At 35.5% G+C, this 22,946-nt stretch overlaps 1 protein-coding gene across 1 annotated transcript in view; it reads right to left on the bottom strand.

Annotated features, from left to right (window-relative positions):
• Positions 1-1,734: 1,734 nt before the first annotated feature.
• Positions 1,735-22,946, bottom strand: part of LOC145673526 (uncharacterized) — a 43,761-nt gene continuing 22,549 nt past the window's right edge. Inside the window, exon 3 of the mRNA XM_081743308.1 lies at positions 1,735-5,233. Within this exon, the coding sequence (XP_081599434.1) occupies positions 4,180-5,233 (1,054 nt within the window). The 3' untranslated portion in view covers positions 1,735-4,179. The remainder of the gene's footprint in view (positions 5,234-22,946) is intronic.

The raw sequence follows: 22,946 nt of genomic DNA, 5'->3' as shown, positions 1-22,946 counted from the left end.
GTCCACTCCTAAAATGTACTCATAAAAGAGAACGAATACACCCCTATCACAGATGACTCAATTTCTCGTATCTATCCCCGGGTGTCCTCCGGCATAGTGTCAGGCGGCACTGGCCATACTCTTTTACTAGTTCTGCTCAGTTTAAATAGGGGTGGAACAAATACAGCCCTACTATGTTAAATAGTTGTGTGTTCGTAGTCTTGTGTATTCTCTGCTCTGCTAAAATAGAGGTTGGAAAATAAGTCATACTCTGCTATGTTTAAATAGGGGTCGAACGAATCTTATGTATTCTCTGCTAAGTTCGAATAGGGGTTGGAAACGATGCTCATAAAAGAGAACGAGTCCACCCCTAAAATGGACTATGTTCAAATAGACCAACTGCTATGTATTGGAAAGAACGATACTATGGTCGTAGTTGGAAAATATGCTCATAAAAGAGAACGAGTACATCCCTGCTATGTTACGTATGTTCAATTAGGGGTGGATTCTCTGCTATGTTAAAATAGGGGTTGGAAAAGTGCTCACAAAAGAGAACGAATACACGCCCTAATTATCTGCTCTGCTATGTGTTAAATAGTGGTTATTAGCTCTGCTATGTTCATAGGGTTTGAACGAGTCCACGCCTAAAATGTGCTCATAAAAGGGAATGAATACACCCCCTAAAAAGTGCTCATAAAAGGGAACAAATACATCCTTAAAATGGAGGTGGCAAAAGACTGTGGGTGGACGGTTCAAAATGCTCGATTTCCCATATCCCCCCTGTGTCGTCCGGCATAGTGTGTCAGGTGGCACTGGGAAATTCATTGTCTGCTTCAGGCGGGACTGAGAAAGTGGGTAGAGGTTCAGTGGCGCAGAACTCCCATTTTTCTACTACTATATATCTATTTACATAGGGTGTTTTTTTAACAATAAGGGTGCCGGTACGCTGGAACTCACATCCACAATGTTTAAAAAATTGAAAAGTTAGTTGCATGCCTTTCAAGGTAATAATAATAATAATCATAATGAGCACAATATATAGCATAATTAGCTCCCAAGGTTCAGACTTCAAGTTTTACACTTTTGAGCAGAACAGGATTCTCATAAAAGAATTAAAATATAAGCACGTCCCAGGATTTTTTTCGGAAGGAAAAATGAAATGAAATCTTTAAATTTTACGAGTACGTCCCACGTTTATGCCGGTTAGGGTACAGGAGAAGGTGATAATGAAACGATGGAATGAATAAAGTGGGAGAAAACGGGAGAACCCCGAGAAAACCAATGAGCACGGTATTTATCCACCACAAAGTTCACACGGTGCGAGCTGGGATCGAAGCAGGGACCTCAAGCACCGGAGGTGAAAAGCTCTACCACTAAGCCACAGCACCCTTATTTATTTCGGAAGAGTCAAAGGTATTTAAAGGGGAGTTCAAATCCAATTTGAGGATAAATTATGTTAAAATTTGTAAACTTGTCCCTAGAATTAGACTAAATTTGGACAAAAATCAGCATTTCGGGGGGGGGGGGCGGATCCTCAAATCCCACCCCACTCCCAGAGCGGAGTGCTATTACGAACAAATTACACTACCATAGAAACAGTAAGGATACAAAGAGCTAGTTGGATATATAAAAGATAGTCTTCAGAATATTATTGATGCGATAAAATTATTTTCAAAACCTTCCTGTTACGTCTGTGTATCTTATAAGAAACAGGTACTCAAAGTTCAAAAATAAATTTAATTTTTGATCCTTTATTTTAGACCTTTCTCTAAACAGAAGAAAAATACACGATTATTGTTGTTGTGAAACTTTTACAATACTTAGTTGAAAGGGTTCATAAAAAATTTGCACTCTAAGAAATCAATTGAAAACGCGCTGTAGAATTTATTTTGAGATTACCGTGATTCTGAAATTACAAATAAATTCACAGATTATGCATGGTAATGAATGGAATAAAACCTAGATAATTACCTACATTACTTACTGCTGGAGACCACAAATTTAAGCTAGTAATATACAATTGAATTCGGAGTTACTCATAGGTGGTTTATTATAAGTAAAGAACAGTGGAAATCAAAACAAAAATATATGTTATTTTACTACAGCAGTGTTTTCCTGATTTTTCAAGTATGAAACGAATAAATCAAAAACTATAAAGACCAATCTTTAGCTAATATAGTAAAATATTAAACTTAAAACCATTAATAATTTGCTACAATACGAAAAGCTAAAATAAATAAATTTATTAGCATCTACATAATATAATAAAGACCTAGCGTAAACACTATGTAATATATTAATAAAGTAGAAAAGGAAACTAAGCATCGTGTAAAATTATGGTAGATAACATACAAAGATAAACATGTTATTTAAGAAAACAGTAATTTCGTATATTATGCAGAGCACTCTCTCATATGCAAGGGTACTACCCATTCTATTCTAATAAATAAATAAAATATTCCCAAAAAATATCATTCTTAAAGTGATAGAAAGTATCAACGCTCATCTTAGTTTTTTTTATAGAGTTTTAAGAAAAACCGCAAAGTCATAATAAGTAAGTTTATTATGCAATAAGAAACCAACTAGCAATATGAAAATTATTTATAGTTGTTCCAAGAAACAACCGCAATGTTATCATTCTTATTCAATCAATGCTTCAACATTCCATTTGTCAACATAATTCAAACCGTTAGAACAATGAAAATACATCAATCTGTATGTGGTACACTCTTGCTGCCTTATTAAAGAACTAGAGGACACTTTCATTTCTGCGGACATGTGAAATACATTTAAAATTAAACAAAACAGACTGTTTTAAATTCGTAACATGAGTATAGAATAAAAATTATAATTATCGATTTTTATAATGTAGTAACTACGGCTGCTAAAATAAACCATAATATACAATTGAGTAAATACAATTATCTGCGAATTCATCGCATAGAACATAACAGAAGAAGAAAAAATGAAATCTTTGAGTTTTACGTCCCACGGTTATGCCGGTTAGGCTAAAGGAGACGGTGATGATGAGAGATGAGTGAAATGGTGGAATGAAGAAAGTGGGAGGAAACGGGAGAACCCCGAGAAAACTCACGAGCACGGTGTTTGTCCACCACAAAGTTCACTTGGCGGGGGTTGGGATCGAACCCGGGACTCCAAGCACCAGAGGTGAACGCTGTACCACTGAGCCACCGCGCCCCCGAACAAAAGAAGAAAGTGTCATGTAAAAACTACTCTGCAGGAAACAAATAACGAATGACTCCAAAGAATGTTTGTCTGACTAGGTTTTTGACTGTCACCAGTTTTGAATTTTGGAAGAGGTAATGTTGATGTTTTCCTTAAGTTCCATTACTTGAAATGGGGTCAGAAATTTCAATTTTTGTTGATTTTTTAATGACTCTAGTGTAAATTACCTATGAAGGAGTATTTGAAATTCTAAATAGAAACTTAATGTTTTCTTGTCATTGAGTCTTCGAGGATAAAGGAACTGTGATATAACAGGATGCAAACTGTGGACCTTACGAAGTGGGAGGAAGGAGAGAGCCCCAAGGAAACCCAGGCGCAAGTTGTAAGTTCATCACAAACTCCAATCAGTCCTGACTATGATCGAAGTAGGTATTCCACGCATCAGTAAAAAAGGCTTAGCCACTGAGAGTCTGTCGTTTGTAGGTTTAGTCGAGAGTTTAAACAATATTTCGAGAGTGGAAGTTTCGTGCGATAGTCCTACAGCTCTCTGCTTTTGCTATATGAAATTTATGAAAAGAATTGAGAGAACACGTTTTTCATAGACTGTGTGAATAAAGAAACTGATAGCAGAATATATTAGAAAATATGTAGGTAATGTGTACGTAAAGAGGGGGATAAAAATCTTTGTCGTGGGATCATTGTTTTTTCGAAAAATAGAAACGAGTTGTTCTTTGTTGAAAAGGAATCTTCACACTTAATTTGAAATTACAATTATTAGATGTTTATGTTCCAGAATGTGTTTCACTAAGGTATATCGAACCTGATTAGCTTTCAGTTCTCTCGAAAAATCTTAGTATCTATAAATTGACTCGTACTTGTGTTGGCAGTATGTGAACACAGTTTGTGTTAAGCTATTTTCTACAGTTTAAAAAAAGTATATATAGTATTCGTCGGCATAAATTTACATAACTTATTTTTTGGGAAGTGCGTTTGTTCTTCAAAGGATATTATTTGTCAAATGTGCAAACGCATATGGCATTTCAAAGTTGACTTATAACGATATCTTTTAGTACACTTTTCGCAAGTATACGGCTTTTCTCCTGTGTGCTTTAATTTGTGTTTTGATAAATTCCCCTTGGTACAAAATCCTTTAGCACACACCGTGCAAGAAAAAGGTTTTTCACTTGCATGAATAAGCATATGCAGTTTTAATTTTGACCTTATATTAAATATTCTACCACACTGTTTGCAAGTATTGGATCCCTGTCGTGTGTGGGTTACCATGTGGTTTAACAAACTATGTCTATAACGAAACCTTTTTCCACAGTCCTGGCAAATATAAGCCATCTCTCCTGTGTGGGTTAGCATATGGCGGTCCAAACTTGCTTTCGAACGAAATAACTTGCCACAATCCAGGCAACTGTATTGTTGGTATGCTCTGTGAATTAACATGTGACTTTTTAAAGAGGAGTTTTTAGTTAGTGTTACACCACACTGTTTACATTTATGTTTCTTACCCATATGTTCCGAAATGTGGTCTACTAAAGCATATTTATATCGAAAATTTTTCGCGCACTTTTCGCAAGTATATGGCTTTTCATCGGTGTGGATTAACATGTGTCTTTCTAAACTTCGCTTTCCAGTGAGAACCTTGCCACACTCCTGGCAAATATGAAGTAATGAATCAGAGTGCGTTGACATGTGATTTTTCAAATAGGATTTTTGACTAAATCGCTTTCCACACTGCATGCAAATATGAGGCTTTTCACCAGTATGTATTAGCGTGTGCTTTATCAGTTGTATTTTTTTTCTGAATCTCCTTCCACATTCCTGGCAAATATGTGATTTCTCAATTGTATGTATTAACATATGGTTTTTCAAAGATCCCTTTAAACGAAATAGCCGACCACAATGTAAACAAGAGTAAGGCTTGTCGCCTGTGTGAATGGATATGTGGAGTTTCAAGTTCCCTTCTGAACTGAATACCTTGCAACAGTGACGGCAAGTTCGAGAACTTGTATCTGCAAGAATAAATCCTTCGCTTTGTGAAGCTGATGCATTCCCTTTTCTGAAAAATGTACATTTATGTAAACGATGACGTGAAAATTGTTAATTAAAAAATACAAAAAAAAAACGCTATCCCTACCACGTTTTACACCTTAACATTTTAAAAATTTATTATTTTTTCTGATATACATATATATTACTTCTCTAGGAAAGAGCATTGATTATTCATGCTTAATTATTTGAGCTGATTGAAAAACAGCACTTACGGAGCTTTTATATAAAAGGACACTAATTACAAAAAAATCTAGCAATTTCTCAGTATTTTCGAAGTATTATGTAAAAGTGAAGAGTAATATTTTATTTCGTCTTTAAAATGTTTCCACCAAGGAAGTTAATACTCAGAGAGCTATGTTGTTATACTACTACGTAGTAACTGCAGTCAGGTGCTGAGTTGAGTTGATTTTGAGTTTAACGTCGCGTTCAGCAGCGAGGCTATATGATACATTGACCTACTGATTAACGTGGAATCTCAACCACATGAGCTCCCGCCGTGAATCGAAACCGGTCTTCCACGCCAAAGGCGCGTATGCTAACCACATAGCCACGGAGGAACTCTGCAGTCAGTTGAATTTCCTGGATATATCAAGTGCGAACAACAACCAACGATGCCCTTACGGTAAGAATAGTAACAAGTCGTAACTGGATGGAAAAGAAGACAAACAGAAAGTGTTAGAAAAATTTAGTATTATAAGTTAGTAATGGTGATTAAAAATAACTTCCGAACATACCATAGCTATAGTAGTGTAGGTGTTCCCCAGCGCGTGTGTGTTCTCTGTACCACCATCTATGATATATTATTTCTCTACTCAATTTCTTTATATGCCAGTTGTGCCTTAGGAAGATGATATATGGTAATACAATAAATTTATGAACTAAAGAACACTAAGTCTAAACATTCTACGGATTTGGCTTAGATGTAACAAAACTGAATACTACTAATTCAGTATTTATTACTTCTTAACAAGATCATAAAAGCACACGTTTTACTGCTCAGTTACTTATCAGACGAAAGAAAATTTTAAAATGGATATGTAGCTACAAATCTCAAGTCGGAAAAGAATGTTCACTAATTGTTATATAAAAAACACAAACAGAAAAATTTAAATATGCTTTCCCTTTTTATTTTCCTTAGCTTTCGTTTTAGTCCGTTTAAACCTTCAACCTTCTTTAGAGTAATTGGGTCTTTACAGTACTTGGAGTTCAAGGTGACTCAATTGCCGAAAATCCCACCGAAATCAGTAGGTTACTACAAGTAAAAAATTGACAATATGATGTGAATTTTGGTGGTATATAACTGATCCTATCAATTCTTTGTACGAGAAAGAGACAAGAAAATCGTTCATTTCTTCAAAAGGCTTAAAGATCTCGTGAAAGAAAGAAAAACAACATTTTTTGCAATACAAATGTTACAATTTTTAAGACGGTATAAAATTTTTTTGAGATTAAACACTTTATAAATTTTGATACGGTAACGTCAATCATTTAAAGGCGGGATTATCAAACTAGTTTTCTTCAGCGAAGCATCTAAAGAATTATGTATTTTTTTTCTGCTGCATTGTAATTTTTGCAAATAATAGCAAATACTGTTTGAGATATCATATTGCAAGGAGATTTCTAATTAGTATTAGAGATATTTATGCAAAGATTAATGTGAAGAAATCTTTAAAAAGGCAAATTTATATTTTAAAAAATATATAGCCCTATACATTACACATAAATAAATATATAGTAATTGCTTTCTTAAGATGATTTTTAAGTTAGCATCCAAGACAAATTCAAATTGTTAGTGAGGGGTAGTATCATAAGCAGAATTTCATACGAACGGTCTCATGTTCTCAAGATCGTATTGTTTTAGTAATATTATGCCCGTATTTTAAAATGGTAAACGAATCTTTAAAATTATAAATTGCTCAAGGGGTGAAAATCCGAAAACCCTCACGACTTTGCGTTTGAAGCACCCTTATTTTTTGTGAGGAACGCAATTATACGCATATGTTCTAATGCAAGCAAAAACATTAAACGAAATTACTTTGTCAAAGATCAATTATACATTTATTTCGTAATGGAAACACGATTTTAGTTTCAGTGTTATTATAACCCTTATATATAGTAAAACAATATCCCGTCCGCTGAAAAGAGTTGAAACGATGGTACGAAATGGAAATCACATTATAAGGCAGTAAAATAAGTCTACATAATCCAAGTGTATGAAAGTAATTGTTGTTAATAAAAATTAAGTTTGTCATTATGCTATTCTCTCTGCTATACAGGTACGTTTGGGAATAAAGTAAAGAAATACGAGGTGTCAGGCACATAAATACCTATCCATGGGGGCCTATGCATTCCCACTCACAACTTTGCATATGCCTTAGCATTGGTATTAAAATAATCACAGGATATGTCTTGTCAGACGATATGTGACAACGAAATACATTCATGAAGGAACTCACCTAAAGTTATACGGAAAGTATTGCCACTAGTGAGGCATTTTTCTTTGCACCTAGCCATTTTTAGTTTAATATGCACGGTCTGTAAGTTTTTACGCATAACGGATTGATCCTCACAGGTTCCATCCCCGTTACGTCAATGCTACACAGCATTTGTTCTTTTAGAATCTAGATCCGGATGAGGAATGAAAGACTTCAACGTTTTCATTTAATATTTTTCATTATCTTCACAAAATAAACGAAATAGATTTCAAACTATTTAAATGAGACATTTAACGGTTTTTATTCTCGTTCCTTTTTCTCTTTAGTGATGTAGGTCATTACACTACACAAAAATTGTATTCGTTTAACGTAGCAATTACTTCTGTTCTCTTAGTTGTCTTACATCTAGATCATATTTTATTTATGTTGTAGATCTTAGCGCAATGTGCATTAATTTTTATTATTATTATTAATAGGAGTACCGATTAGTTCGGTCCGTTTGTTTGTGGTCAAAATGCATGTATTTCAGAAGAAAATGAATGAGCAGATTAATTAAAGTATTATTCATCGCTGCTGGTTACTTCCTGAAACATGTCAGGCAATTTTCCAATTCTTTCTCGAAACGATATCTCATCCTTTCAGGCGATCCAAGTTAGGGGCCAATTTCGGATTTCTGTGAAATAAGTGAATCAGTCATCTGCCAAATCATGCTGTATGAATCGGAATAAACAGTAATCAGATGGAACAATGTCTGGCGAGTACGGCGGGTGTGGCCAAATATTCCACTTGACCGCTTCTAAATAATATTTTACGACTTTTGCGACATAAGGCGGATTACTTGTGTCATGCTTGCTCGTATTCCGGCCGTTTTTCTTGCAATGGACGGCTCAAACGAATCAATTGTAGCCTATACCAATCGCACGTAATGACATCGCCAGGTTGTAGCAGCTCATAGTGTACGAAATTCTTTTGGTTCCATCAGATACACAGCATGACCTTCGAACCATGAATATTCGGCTTTGGTGATAATATTATGGTCGACTGCAGCGATTGACCGGATATAGCGTAGTATTTTTTTCTTGGGGTTGTAGAATATCCATTTCCCGTCTCTAGTCTCAATCCGATGTAAAAACCCTTTCTTTGTTGCCTTTGAATCAGCTGCTCGTAAGTGAAACATAGCATTTCAACGTCTCTCTATTTCAGTTCATAAGACACTTAATTGCCTTGCTTGAGAATCATTCCCGTTGATTTCAATAGTACGGAGACTGCTTATTATATAACTTCCAACGATTCTGCAAGCTCTAGTTTGCGTTTGACTCAGATCATCACTGTCTAATGCCTCCAACTCTTTGTTTTCGAATTTCTTTGGCTGTCTAGAGTGAGACTTGTCTTCAACGTTAAAACCACCATTCTTGAAAAGTCGAGGCTGCTCCCTACATGGTTTTATCAGTTGGAACATTGTCACCATAAACTTCTAGAAGCATTCGATGCGCTTCAGGTGCACTTTTCTTAAAAGAAAAACAAGAAACTAAAGCCTGCCGTAAACGCTGCTTAGTTAATATAATATTTGGCGTATTCAACAAAGTAAAACACAGTTTCTGTAAAAGTCAAGGCGTCATAAAATGAATATTATATGCTGATGTCTAAACTCTTTGAAACTATCATGATCAGCTGTGGCTATGAAACATTCATAACAACCAAAATCATGATTTGAAAACGGACGGAACTAATTTGTACTACCAATAAATACACAGTGTATGACACTTTTATTTGAAAGAAGGTAACTGATACTTCGGAGGTTAATAATTTTCAACTCTGGTAAACAATCTGAAAGAGATTATACAAGTGCAGTGTGTGCAGGAAAAGATCGTTTAAATAAAGCTGTGTGTTTTTTACTGAACAAATCATAATTGCCATATAGACCCTAGCCATAAGAAATAACGAAATTGCACGTGCCAAGAGGAGCTAAAAATTCAAAATTAATTAAGTCCTGTCCTTGCATGTATGGACTCGCCATTGATCTGGGATTTTAATTGTTTGTGGTAATTTACTTTCTATTATTTTCTGGATAAAGAGCACATGAGATGTATGGGCGTCTGTTGGGATAAATGTCAATGGCTCAAGGGTCATTTTCCCTGGTGAAATGTAAATAGCGTAAAAATACATACGAACACCAATAATAATTGGTAGGTATATTTGGCTCATCCCTTTAACTTAGGGAGGAATACAAACGATAACCCCTAAATTAAAGAAACTGTCAAATGTGTAGATTTGTTATGGTATTATACGACACGGTATGTATAAGTTTTGGATAGTCCATTTCCTTCCCTTCTATCACTAAAAATTTGAAAAAATTTAAATTTCAGAAGTGTTTGATTTATTTTAATCTCTTTGATGAAGAATTTTTAAGGTCTCTTATGGTTATATGATTGAGTATAAGTGTAAATTTCCTTTCATCGGACATGGGTACATTGATGCTCTTATCTTAAATCTTAGGAAGAACTGATTGGTTCCCCCTCAAATTTTAGAACTGCGAATAAAAAAAAAAAAAAAAAAACAGAATTGGTATTTGTTCTCTAGGACTGAAATATGTCTTTCTGTAAATTTGGTTGGTCCGCCTGGCTCTCTTCTATTGCTAAAATATATGAACGCAAACAACATGTCATACCACCTGGTAGCTTATTGAGCCGATTTGTCTTTTTTGATAACACTTTGTTACAACATACGATTATATGGATGAACTTAAGGGCATATATTTTTGAATGGGATACAGGTATTATGGTGCACTTCCCTACGATCCCTTAAATTGGAAAATTAATAAAAAATAGGGATTGTTCAAAAATAGGTTTTTCTGAGACTAGAGTATATATTTCTGAAAATTTAGTTAATATTGTTCTATTGGTGAAAAATATTTAAAAAATGAAATTTTGGAGGTTTTGAGAAATAAAATTAAACCTTGAAGCTTTACGTTCGCATGGTTATGCCGGTTAGGCTAAAGAGACTTTAGTGATGAGAGGAAATGGTGGAATGAACAAAGTGGGACGAAACGGAAGAACCCCGAGGAAATATACACACACGGTGTTTGTTCAGCACAAAGTTCATTTGGCGTGAGCTGGGATTGAACCAGGGACGCAGATACGAGAGGTGAACGCTCTATACTGAACCAATGAGGCGCTGTGTTTTTGAATCATACTCTCTTTGATGATGCTGTAGTGTTCTATAGATTAGAACTAACTAACTCTATGGCCTATGGAACACGGAGGTTCAATGCCGCGTTCACAAAAGCTCTCCACTGACTTCTATCCTTAGCTAACTGCATCCAGTTTCTACTTTGTATTCCAATCTCTGCGAGATCCATCTTAATATTGTCCTGCCATCTGCGCCTAGGTCTTCCTAATGGTCATTTTCCGATTGGCCTTCCAGTCAAGACTTTGAAAGCGTTTCTACTTTCTTCCATTCTAGCTACATGACCCGCCCACCTAAGCCTCCTAGACTTGACGACCCTAACTATGTTGGGCAGACCATATAAATTATGTAGTTCCTCGTTATGAAGTTTCCGCCATTCCCCATTCACGTTCCTCTTGGGTCCGAATATTCGTCTCAGGATCTTGTTCTCAAATATTTTCAGTCTATGTTCTTCCCTCAGAGTAAGTGACCATGTTTCGCAGCCATACAGAACAACAGGCATTATTATCGTTTTGTATATTTTAAGCTTCAAATTCTTCGAGAGAATTCGCGACGACAAGAGATTTTGAACCTAATAGTAACACGAATTCCCTGCTTTGAGTCGACATTTAAGTTCTTCGTGAATATGATTTTCCTCTGTTAAAATTGATCCTAGATATTTGAAACTATCCACTTTATTAAAGTATTATTTAATATTTTAACGCATTCATAATTTGATGTATTCCGGTCCCGACGCACTTCCATGTATTTAGTTTTCTCTGCATTTACTTCTAAACCCATGTCCCTGCAAGCGTTTAATAAGATCTCTGCATTTCTTTCTATTGTTCTCCTATCATCCTTTATTAAATTTACATCATCAGCATATGCCATAACCTGGTGAATACCGTTCAACTCTAGGCCCTGGTTGCTATCTTTGATTTCCCTTATAGCGTATTCCAGAACGAAGTTAAATAATAATGGCGGCAACGCATCTCCTTGTTTCAGGCCATTTTCGACGTGAAAGCTCGTGGACAAAAATTTTCCTACCCGGACTTTACTTTGGGATTCATTTAAACATATCTTAATTAATCTAATTAGCTTTCTCGGTATTCCAAGTTCTGTAAGAACGTTGTATAATGTTTCCCTTCTAACCGAACGTACGCCTTTCTAAAATCAATAAATAGTTGATATACCGGAGTATTGTATTCCCACTTTCTTTCGAGTATTTGGCGAATGGTATATATTTGGTCGATAGTTGACCGATTTCGTCTAAATCCGCACTGATAATCTCCAATAATGTCATGTGCGTATGGGGTAAGTCTTGCTAACAGAATATTTGAAAGGATTTTATAGGATGTTGACAGAAGGGAAATCCCTCGATAATTATTACAGTCAGTTTTGTCGCCTTTCTTGTGAATTGGACCAATGATTGATTCTTTCCACTCTTGTGGCAATTCTTCCTTGTTCCAGATAAGGAGAATGAGTTTGTGTATCTTGTCCCACAATTTTTCGACTCGATTTTATTATATAGGATATGACGATTATTGATGACTTGCTTTTAGAAATTTGGAAAAGATAGAACTGGCCCTCATTTAAATATTGAAATTGTGAAAAGAATCAATAAATATTATTTAGAACTCTGGCATAGGAACAACTCACAGTTTAGTGTCATTGATGTAATCTGTTAATTGATACCTGCCTCCGATTATCTTCAATTTTATACTTGAAATAGAAGTTTTGAGAATGAAACTTGATAAACAGTTCTTAAATCCGATTGATATACAAATACAATTTCAAAGTATGAACTTTAAGGTTTGTAGGCATGATTCAAGCTGTCTAACAGCATTCGTGGAAGGTTATCTTTAGTGAAATCTGACTAGTCGTTCCCTGAATTAAAGTCTAAATTTTGGACTTCAAACGTAATTGATAATTTTTGTAATTCATTTATACTCGTGAACAACTTCATAGTTTGAACTCTAGGATTCTAGCTACGACAAATAACCTAAGGCCATCAGTGTGGAAATACACGACTTGAATCGTGATAGGCAGTATTAAAACCGTTTGGTATGCAACGTTATCAATTTCAAACTTTGGTCTTTAATGAAATGGAAAATGGATGTCGGTATATAAGTTCCTCCTTAGAAATATGCTAACATGTGTGTGTTTCTAAAAATTCCTTTTTTATAAGGGAGAATATCGCTGTGTTCTACTTTCTGTCACTTTGAAACAGGCCTTGTTTGTTTTGTGATCGACTTAGAGAGGAAAGGCTCAACAGTTCGATAAGAAATTTGTCACACAGTACTTGACTCGTGCTAGATCTTTACCATGTTTCATTTAATAAAGTGTATAATGAAAATGGCGGCTAGAAAGAGTACCAAATATATGTAAAAGCAGCGTATTTTATAAGCCGATGAAGTTGTGATGATGAAGCCTGTAACGTATATTAGCGTTTTCCGTCGAAGAAAAAAAAAAGATTTCAGATGGAATTATAATTGTATATTTGGATGTAAAGGTAGGAGTTAGGTAATACGGCTTCTACTCAATAGATGCCCTTCCACTTCACTTATGAGTGCTTGTCACGAGGAGTTCCCTCGAATCTCAAGAGATGGCAGCACTTGTGGCTGTAGCTGTTGGGTGGGTTTGCCCAGCAATTCGGTCACTTGAAGATTGGAAAGGGTAAGGGTTAGATTAAGACTCTTTGAAATTAGTTAAATTCATTTTTCGGTATGATATAACATTGGAATTCCCTTTCGAACATATGGTTTTGGAATTATGTGACAGTTGGCTTGATACTATATGAAAGATTGCTTCAATTAGTGTGTGAACAGAATATTATGAATATTAATGCATGTATAAGAATTTTGTGTGTGTTTTTTGGTAAGTAGAGTGCTAATTTTCTACTGTAGTGGAGTATTGGGTTTGCTCTTAGTACTGTCTTGGGGAATAAGGTGAGGACGAATTATTTAACCTCTTTTGGCTGTAGAAGGAGATTCGAAATTTATTCGTCCTCGCGTTATTTGTCAGAGCAGTGCATGGGACTCCCAATCCTTGGGTTTGGATCCCATTATAATATATATTGGTTCGGATCGCGCATGCTGGGTTCGGATCCCATTAAGCACATTTATGCCAACTTTAAAAATATTATTGGGAGAATATTTAAGTACGAATTTTCATGTGGGAACAAACGCGTAATACCCGAGTAGACGTATTACTGTTAATTCCTAACCTAACCAATAAATATTGTGAGTTTTGGGGAAAGAAAAGCAAAATTAATTATTCACGTGTATCCGGATTGTCACTGAGTGCCGGAAGGGTGGTAAACTTCAGTGAATTGAAAGAGTAAATGTATATACGGGTAAAATTGTATCTTTTGAAACTTTTCACGTTGCTTTTGACTAATTAATGTTCAAAGAATTTGATATTTTCGTAACTTTGGATAAATTAAATGTTAATTGTTGAAATTGTCATTTGTTGGGAAGTTTTTGGAGTTATTTCAATATTTAATCGTTTTGCTACGGGGTTTAAAAATTTCTTGTTGTTGTTATACCTATATTCTGTTTATAATAAATTGTTCAAGTTGAATTTTGAGAGTTTACATATATCTCCTAGTCAAAACAGGCTTGATTGCTTCCAGGAAAAAAAAAAACATATTATTTTTCAGTGCTTTTACTCTGCTATTGCCAAAACAAGAATCGGGGAATCTAACTCGACTAGTGTGCTTGTGTTTGATTTGTGTGCAGGTGAAGGAAGGAATTGTGTCTGTTAATTGGGCAAGGTTTGACTTTTACTTGTGGACAAATTGAACGCGGGACCACAGTTGTATGTGTGAGCATGCAACGTTACAACTTTCCAATCTTCCAGTGATACTTGTTTTGGCTATATACTTGCTTAGATTAGAATTTAATGTTGGAAATAAAGCGCAGAGTAATAATCAGGAGATATATGATAAGAAAATAAATTTGTGTGAAGAAATTTTTGAGGGTGCACCTAGCACAAGTTGGCACGAGTTGTTGCGCATTTGCTTATTGTTTGTAAAAGGAGAAGAATTTACGGATAATTTTGCATTCTGGCTACAGGAAAGATGGATAATAGGCAGAATTATGAAAATATTGATAATTTTGATCGTAGTAGTTCGAGTAGTGAAGAAGGATTTGTAGGTTATGTAGCTTTTGAAAATCCTTGCTTTCATAATGCTGCGACAAATTTTGATAGTAACTTTGTTGAACCAAATCGTGGGAGGCCACGGATACGTTCTTCCTCTGTTCCAGGCTTAGATAGACGAAATGTACACAGACATAATATGCGTTCTGAGCATTTGAAGTTTGATTTTAATAAATTAGCAACCGAAGGGGTGTATAAATTGTTGTTAGCCGAGACTAATCAATTGCCTTTAGTAGACGGTACAAATACAGAATTGTCATTCCAATTCATTTTGAAACTAGACAAAATAGTGCGTAGTAAAGATTTACCGTGTGATGTTATTTTAATAGCTAGTTTAGCGCGGACTAAAGGGGAATTTAATTATCTTTTGCAGTCGATGATTGGTACAGGATCAGTTTGGGGAGACATTTGTAGACAACTTGTCATTAAATTCATCTCACCTTTGGCTAGAACACAGTTTATGCGTTTAGAGTTTTACCGTGTTATGAGGGAAAATCAAACCTTGTATGAATTTGTGGAGGAGAAATTAGCGTTAATACATGTTTTGGATATGAACTTCGAAGAACCAGTGATTTGTAACTTAATTTGTAATATGGTTAGTCCAATGGTTCATAAATTTTTCAACTGTAGGGGAGTACCGATGACTTTTGAACAGCTTGAGGATGCAGCTTTACATTTTGATAATATGTATAGATATAGTAGCGATTATTACAAATTGAGAAATGCTGTCGGACCAGTAATGGGTAGTGTAAATAAAAATCCCCATAAGGGAATAACAAATAAAACGGCTACTTGTAATGTAATTAGTCAACCTAGTGTAAATAATAAACCGGTAAATTTGGTAGAAGGTAGATGTTTAGACGGAAATCCTGAACAAAATCAAAATGTAATAGTTTCTGGTAAGAATACTCATACGTCATCAGGTAGTGAACAATATCAAGGTAATACAGGTGCCATTAGGAAGAATATTGTGACTAGTTCTTCGAGTTCAAACAAACATTTTCGAAAAAGGAACAGTGCTTTGGGTAGAAATTCTGAACATACGTCATTGGTGAATGAATCTGGTTTCCAAAATATAAATTCTTCACAACCTAATAAACATAATAGAGATCTTCTGGTTGTGCCTGCATATATAAAAGGGAAATTAGTTAACACAATCCTCGATACAGGGAGCGAGTCCTGCTTTGTGAGTGAAGTATTCTTTAGAAATCTGCAAAAACAGTGTAAAATCAGAGAAGTAGATGTTAGTTTGCAAGTTGTAGGACTTGGTGATCAACAAGTGACAGTAAAATCACGAGTTCGCTTATATTTTCGGATGGGTTTTCAACAGTTTACAGAAAACTTTTATATAGTTCCATCTTCAGAGTTTGATCTCTTATTGGGAAATAGTTTCCATCGAAAATATCAAGCAGTGATAGATGTGTCAAACAGTCTTTACAAAATCCAAGCTAGGAAGTTAATAATTCCTATAAATCCCCCATCTAACCTACAACAGTCTACTCCTCGGACAAACTTTTTATCTTCTAGGGATAGCGTGGTTCATCCCACTCCCGCATGCTCGAAGGGGGCTGAGGAGGCTGCTCGATTCCCTAGAACCTTACAAAATCAGACTTGGAGATCAGAACAGCAGGCGCTTGGAGAACAACAGTTGGCTGCCGAATTGGAAACCTATGTGGATCATGAGGTGCTTCAGGTTACTGATTCTGGGCAGAATGCAGCACCTTCTGAAGGTAATTATAAAGTTTCTTCGGAACTTTTAGTTCAAGATCCTGAATTACAAAATTATGTAAATAATTTAGTAACTTCCTTTTCAGATGTCATTTCGGATCGTTTAGGATGTGTGAAGGATTTCTATTATCAAATTGAATTAATTGATAAAACTCCAGTTAAGTTACAACCGTATAGTGTACCAAACTATAAGCAAAAAGAATTAGATAATTTTATTCAAGATTTAGTAAAAGAGGGGGTGGTAGAAGAGATTAATGCTTCTCCATTTTCCAGTCCATGCTTTTTGGTCCAGAATAGGGACCACAGTAAGAGATTAGTCGTGGCTTACGGCTCTGTGAACAAAAAGATAATTACACGGAACTTTCCGTCACCCAATCTTGAAAATGTTATCTCTAGTATATCAAATAACCATATATTTTCAAAGATTGACCTCAAGAAAAGTTTTTACCAGTGCTTGCTCACTGAGGATAGTAAACAGGTAACAGCCTTTGTAACTAAGAATAAGATGTATCAATTTCGGCGTCTACCAATGGGGTTATCAACTTCACCTCATGTTTTGAGTTATTTGATGTCAAAAATATTAGACGGCTTAATTGGGGATAACTTAGAAATATTTTATGACGATGTGTTAATATTTACACCTGATTTAGAATCACATAAAAAACTGGTTGAGGAAGTTCTAAGTAGGTTCAGGGAAGCTGGGTTAACTGTATCACCTTCCAAAACTCTTTTGTTTCAAACCAGAATAAAATATCTAGGGTTTCAATTTGAACGAGGTACGATGACCATAGATGAGGACCGACTTGAAACCATTAAAAATTTACCGAAACCCAAGAATAGGAAAGGCTTGAATAGGGTGTGTGCATTTTTCCAATTCTTTTCAAAATTTGTACATAACTTTGCTGAACTCATTGCACCTTTACAGGAGATGCGTTCCGCAAAAGTTCCATTTAAATGGACTAAAGAACACGATGATGCTTTTCAAAAACTTAAAGATGCGTTTTGTGACGAGGTAATCCTTAAGGTCCCGGATATGAATTCAAGTTTTGTTATTCATTGTGATTCTTCTCTGAAAAACTACAGTGCGATATTATCTCAATATAATAAAGATGGCGAATTAATGCCAGTACATATGTTTTCAAAGGCCATACCACCATCAGATTGGAGCAAAAATGTGTACGAGTTGGAGGCGAAGGCGTTATCTTTGGCGTTAGAACGTTTCGAATATTATTTGCATAATTTCTTTGTAGTTTACACAGATTCGAAGGCTTTATCTTGGTTATTACATAATCATAAACGGCAAAGGAAGTACGGTACTCTAATGGAGAAAATTTCTCAGTTTAAATTTAAAATTCTCCATATTAGGACGAGCTCTAACATTGCTGCAGATTTCCTGTCGCGAATAGGAAATCATGTGGAATTTTATACTAATGACCCTAATACAGCTGAGGTTATCAAAGATAATGGTAAAAATGTCAACTTGAGTTTTGTAAATTTTTGGAAATTGCCGTTGTTAAACGAACCTTTGAAAGAACATCAACAGTCAGATAAAGATCTTCAAGAAATTATAGGTAAATTAAAAAAGAAGGAAAGTGTAGACTCATATATTTTAAGAGATGGTATCTTGTTAAAGAAAACGAAGAGCCAGATTGGGGATGGTTATAGAGTAGTAGTTCCACAAAGTTTAGTACCAACTATACTAGACTATTTCCATTCTCAGTTGATAAGTGGTGCTCATAGAGGGGTAAGAAAGACAACTGCCGCCATTGCTAGACGTATGACATGGCCGAATATGTTTAAAGATATCAGTGAGTTTGTGAGATCTTGTTCTAAATGTCAAAGGATTCGTGATAGGAACACCTTGCCTCAGGGAAATTATTATACGAGACATGTAAAAGCTCCAAACAACACGTTTTTTATTGATATTGCCGGGAAATGGCCTAGTAGTCAGGGGTATGAATATGTATTAGTTGTAGTAGACGCCTGTAGTAAATTTGTATTTCTAGAACCTTTAAGGAAACTCTCAAGTCAAGCTATTTGTAAGAAATTGATGGATATATTTTTAAGAACTGGATTTGTCTCTAAGGTGGTTCATGATTGCGCGACATATTTCGTATCACAGTACTTTACTCATTTCCTGTACAGCCTAGGGATACAGGACATAAAAACTTCGCCTTATAATCCATCTCCGAACATTTGTGAGAGAACGATACGTAGTTTGAAGGGAATTCTGAAGGCGTACATTGATAAGAATCAAAGGAATTGGGCCCAATTACTATCTAAAATTGCTTTCTCTATCAATGTGAGTCTTAATGAAACTACGGGTCTCTCTCCATGTGATATCTACTATGGAAGAACCATGTACAGCCCGCTTGATGTCAAGTGGCTAGTAGATTTGGGAATATTAGACGAAGAAGTCGATAAAAATACGAAATATGAAATCATAAAAAGAAATTTGGAGAACGCCTGGAAAAGATGTGAAAAGACCTACTCTAAGAGGCATTTGCCAGTTAACTTTAAGGTTGGTGACCAAGTCTTAACCAAAAGATTCATGAAGGCATCATTAGAAAAGCATTTCAACCCTAAACTTGCTGAACTTTGGGAGGGTCCTTATTATGTAGTTGGTCAACCAACTATGAATACCTTATGGTTGGAGAAGGTGGACAACCCCCAGGTCAAAATAAAAAGACATGTTCAGCATTGTAAACGGTATATTCTGCCGAGAAAAGCACAACCCGTGAACCAGGTTGGAGACTAAAAGGTTTAGGTGTAAGAAAAAAAAAATTTTTGTAAGGAAGATCATTTTATCATGTTTATATATATATATTTGTGACATGTTTGTGTGAATTGTTTGTGTCGCTTAATTTTTGTATCCTGCAGGAGCTGTCCGTGGTTTTGGTCCTAATGTCTTTTGTGGTTATGTCCGAAAGAATGAGGGAAGACGATCTTCCAGTATATACCCGAAAATGGATACTCATTTGTACGCGGATCTATCTTACCATTGTAATAAAGCACGTCCTCAAAGTATAGATGGATGGAGACTGTAAGTTGTAAAATTTTTGTCTATAAGCATGCAATGCATGGAATTTGTAATTAGAACTAAGATCAAGATTCTTCTCCTTAAACGCATATACTTTTGATGGATGTAACAAAATTTTTGGGCAGACGGATCTATATGTAACGTATATTAGCGTTTTCCGTCGAAGAAAAAAAAAAGATTTCAGATGGAATTATAATTGTATATTTGGATGTAAAGGTAGGAGTTAGGTAATACGGCTTCTACTCAATAGATGCCCTTCCACTTCACTTATGAGTGCTTGTCACGAGGAGTTCCCTCGAATCTCAAGAGATGGCAGCACTTGTGGCTGTAGCTGTTGGGTGGGTTTGCCCAGCAATTCGGTCACTTGAAGATTGGAAAGGGTAAGGGTTAGATTAAGACTCTTTGAAATTAGTTAAATTCATTTTTCGGTATGATATAACATTGGAATTCCCTTTCGAACATATGGTTTTGGAATTATGTGACAGTTGGCTTGATACTATATGAAAGATTGCTTCAATTAGTGTGTGAACAGAATATTATGAATATTAATGCATGTATAAGAATTTTGTGTGTGTTTTTTGGTAAGTAGAGTGCTAATTTTCTACTGTAGTGGAGTATTGGGTTTGCTCTTAGTACTGTCTTGGGGAATAAGGTGAGGACGAATTATTTAACCTCTTTTGGCTGTAGAAGGAGATTCGAAATTTATTCGTCCTCGCGTTATTTGTCAGAGCAGTGCATGGGACTCCCAATCCTTGGGTTTGGATCCCATTATAATATATATTGGTTCGGATCGCGCATGCTGGGTTCGGATCCCATTAAGCACATTTATGCCAACTTTAAAAATATTATTGGGAGAATATTTAAGTACGAATTTTCATGTGGGAACAAACGCGTAATACCCGAGTAGACGTATTACTGTTAATTCCTAACCTAACCAATAAATATTGTGAGTTTTGGGGAAAGAAAAGCAAAATTAATTATTCACGTGTATCCGGATTGTCACTGAGTGCCGGAAGGGTGGTAAACTTCAGTGAATTGAAAGAGTAAATGTATATACGGGTAAAATTGTATCTTTTGAAACTTTTCACGTTGCTTTTGACTAATTAATGTTCAAAGAATTTGATATTTTCGTAACTTTGGATAAATTAAATGTTAATTGTTGAAATTGTCATTTGTTGGGAAGTTTTTGGAGTTATTTCAATATTTAATCGTTTTGCTACGGGGTTTAAAAATTTCTTGTTGTTGTTATACCTATATTCTGTTTATAATAAATTGTTCAAGTTGAATTTTGAGAGTTTACATATATCTCCTAGTCAAAACAGGCTTGATTGCTTCCAGGAAAAAAAAAAACATATTATTTTTCAGTGCTTTTACTCTGCTATTGCCAAAACAAGAATCGGGGAATCTAACTCGACTAGTGTGCTTGTGTTTGATTTGTGTGCAGGTGAAGGAAGGAATTGTGTCTGTTAATTGGGCAAGGTTTGACTTTTACTTGTGGACAAATTGAACGCGGGACCACAGTTGTATGTGTGAGCATGCAACGTTACAAGCCGTGTGTTAACTTATCATCACAGGTAAGTCGACATGTGTCTGAGCTTAGAATATATGCTAAACACAGAATATCGTATGGACCATTAATTTTACACCTTTATAAAATTAATATACTAAGCAGCTGGGGAGTTAGACTAATTTCCATAAATCTGTTCTCTGTGCAAAGACAGGATGTTTCAGTTATTAGATTATAAAAATGTATAAGACATTAGCACTTGACCTCGCTGTTGAAGAAATTTTTAGAGAAATTAGCTTAAAATTTTTTTTCGAGTGTATTTACTTTTTTCGTAGAACCCGAATCTGCGATAAAGAAATGGAATATCCTGTTTGTTTCCAAAGTTGCTTCCACCCCAAACCCGGTCCACGAAGCGTACTATTTTAATCATAGATGAATTCCTCCCTTCAATTAATATTGTTATTTAGAATTTTTTGCTGTGGTGTATATTTCTCCAGATATTTTGCGGTTTTTACTTAAAACACTCACTGTGTATATGGAGAATGGACCATTTATCTTGGTTCGCTCTTGTAACTTTTATACTGGTAGGTCCAAACTTCGAAATTTCGAGAATGCTATTACTGAGAGGACATTTTTTATATGCTATATAACACAACCAGATTAAGTGTCGCAAACCTGGTACAGATGGCTATTTTCTTCAAAGAAAACAACGTCACGATATTACATGTTTTAAATCTACATGCAAAACGAAAACTTGCAATGCCACACTTAGACAGTATATCAAACTAAGAACGCTAAAGTAGAACAAGCATAGAGAAACAATCACTTCTTGGAGGGGTCTACAATAGTAACACAAAGGACATGGATAGGGCAGTACACATGCAAAGCACCTTTGCGTTCAATATAGGATCATCATATGCCGTATTTCGAACGAATGGAAACAGTTATAAGAAGTGAAAATGTTATCGTTTTTTAAAGGACGTCATTTCGATAAAAGTGTTTAGGTAAGCATCACATTTAGTTACGTGATACAGGTAGTAGACGCTGAAACACATGGTACAAAACCGTAATTTGTGTTTAATAAGGAGTTGGGACACCTTTGGCTGCCAGTATAGCAGCATTGAAAGAATTGAAAGATGTCCTGTGCTGTTGGCAAAGGGATTTTCAGCCATCTCTCTTGAAACGAAGTGACAAATTCAGCACATGCACGTGGCAGAGCGAAAGGTTTCGTCACTCGATCCTCTAACAAACTTCATACAGAGTCAATAATATTGAGATCTGGCGACTGAGTGGCCCATGGCAGATGTTCAATCTCACTCTCATGCTGATCAAAATATTGTGACAATGTGAATGGGGCAGTTATCATCCTGGAATACTGCACGACTGTCCAGGAAGAGTGATCGAATCACAGAGTGTAAATGGTCTTCCAGAATGATCCTATAGTCCTTGGCATATAACTATTCTATCAGGCCTTGTTTGAATTTTGCACTAATACACAATAACACACTAAGCAAGGCTATGTGATAATATGTAAAATACAGTATCATGTTTTTTTTTACATATTATCACATAGCCTTGCTCAGTGTGTTATTGTGTATTAGTCCTTGGCAGTAACACGGTTCTCTATAACTATTAGAGGGCCGAAACTGTGCCACAATTTTGAACCCTGAACCATCACGGATCT

The sequence above is a fragment of the Thermobia domestica genome, chromosome 16 (assembly GCF_964235325.1).
Source record: "Thermobia domestica chromosome 16, izTheDome1.hap1.1, whole genome shotgun sequence".
In the NCBI taxonomy this organism is placed as follows: domain Eukaryota; kingdom Metazoa; phylum Arthropoda; class Insecta; order Zygentoma; family Lepismatidae; genus Thermobia; species Thermobia domestica.
This window is presented reverse-complemented; position numbering and strand designations above follow the sequence as displayed.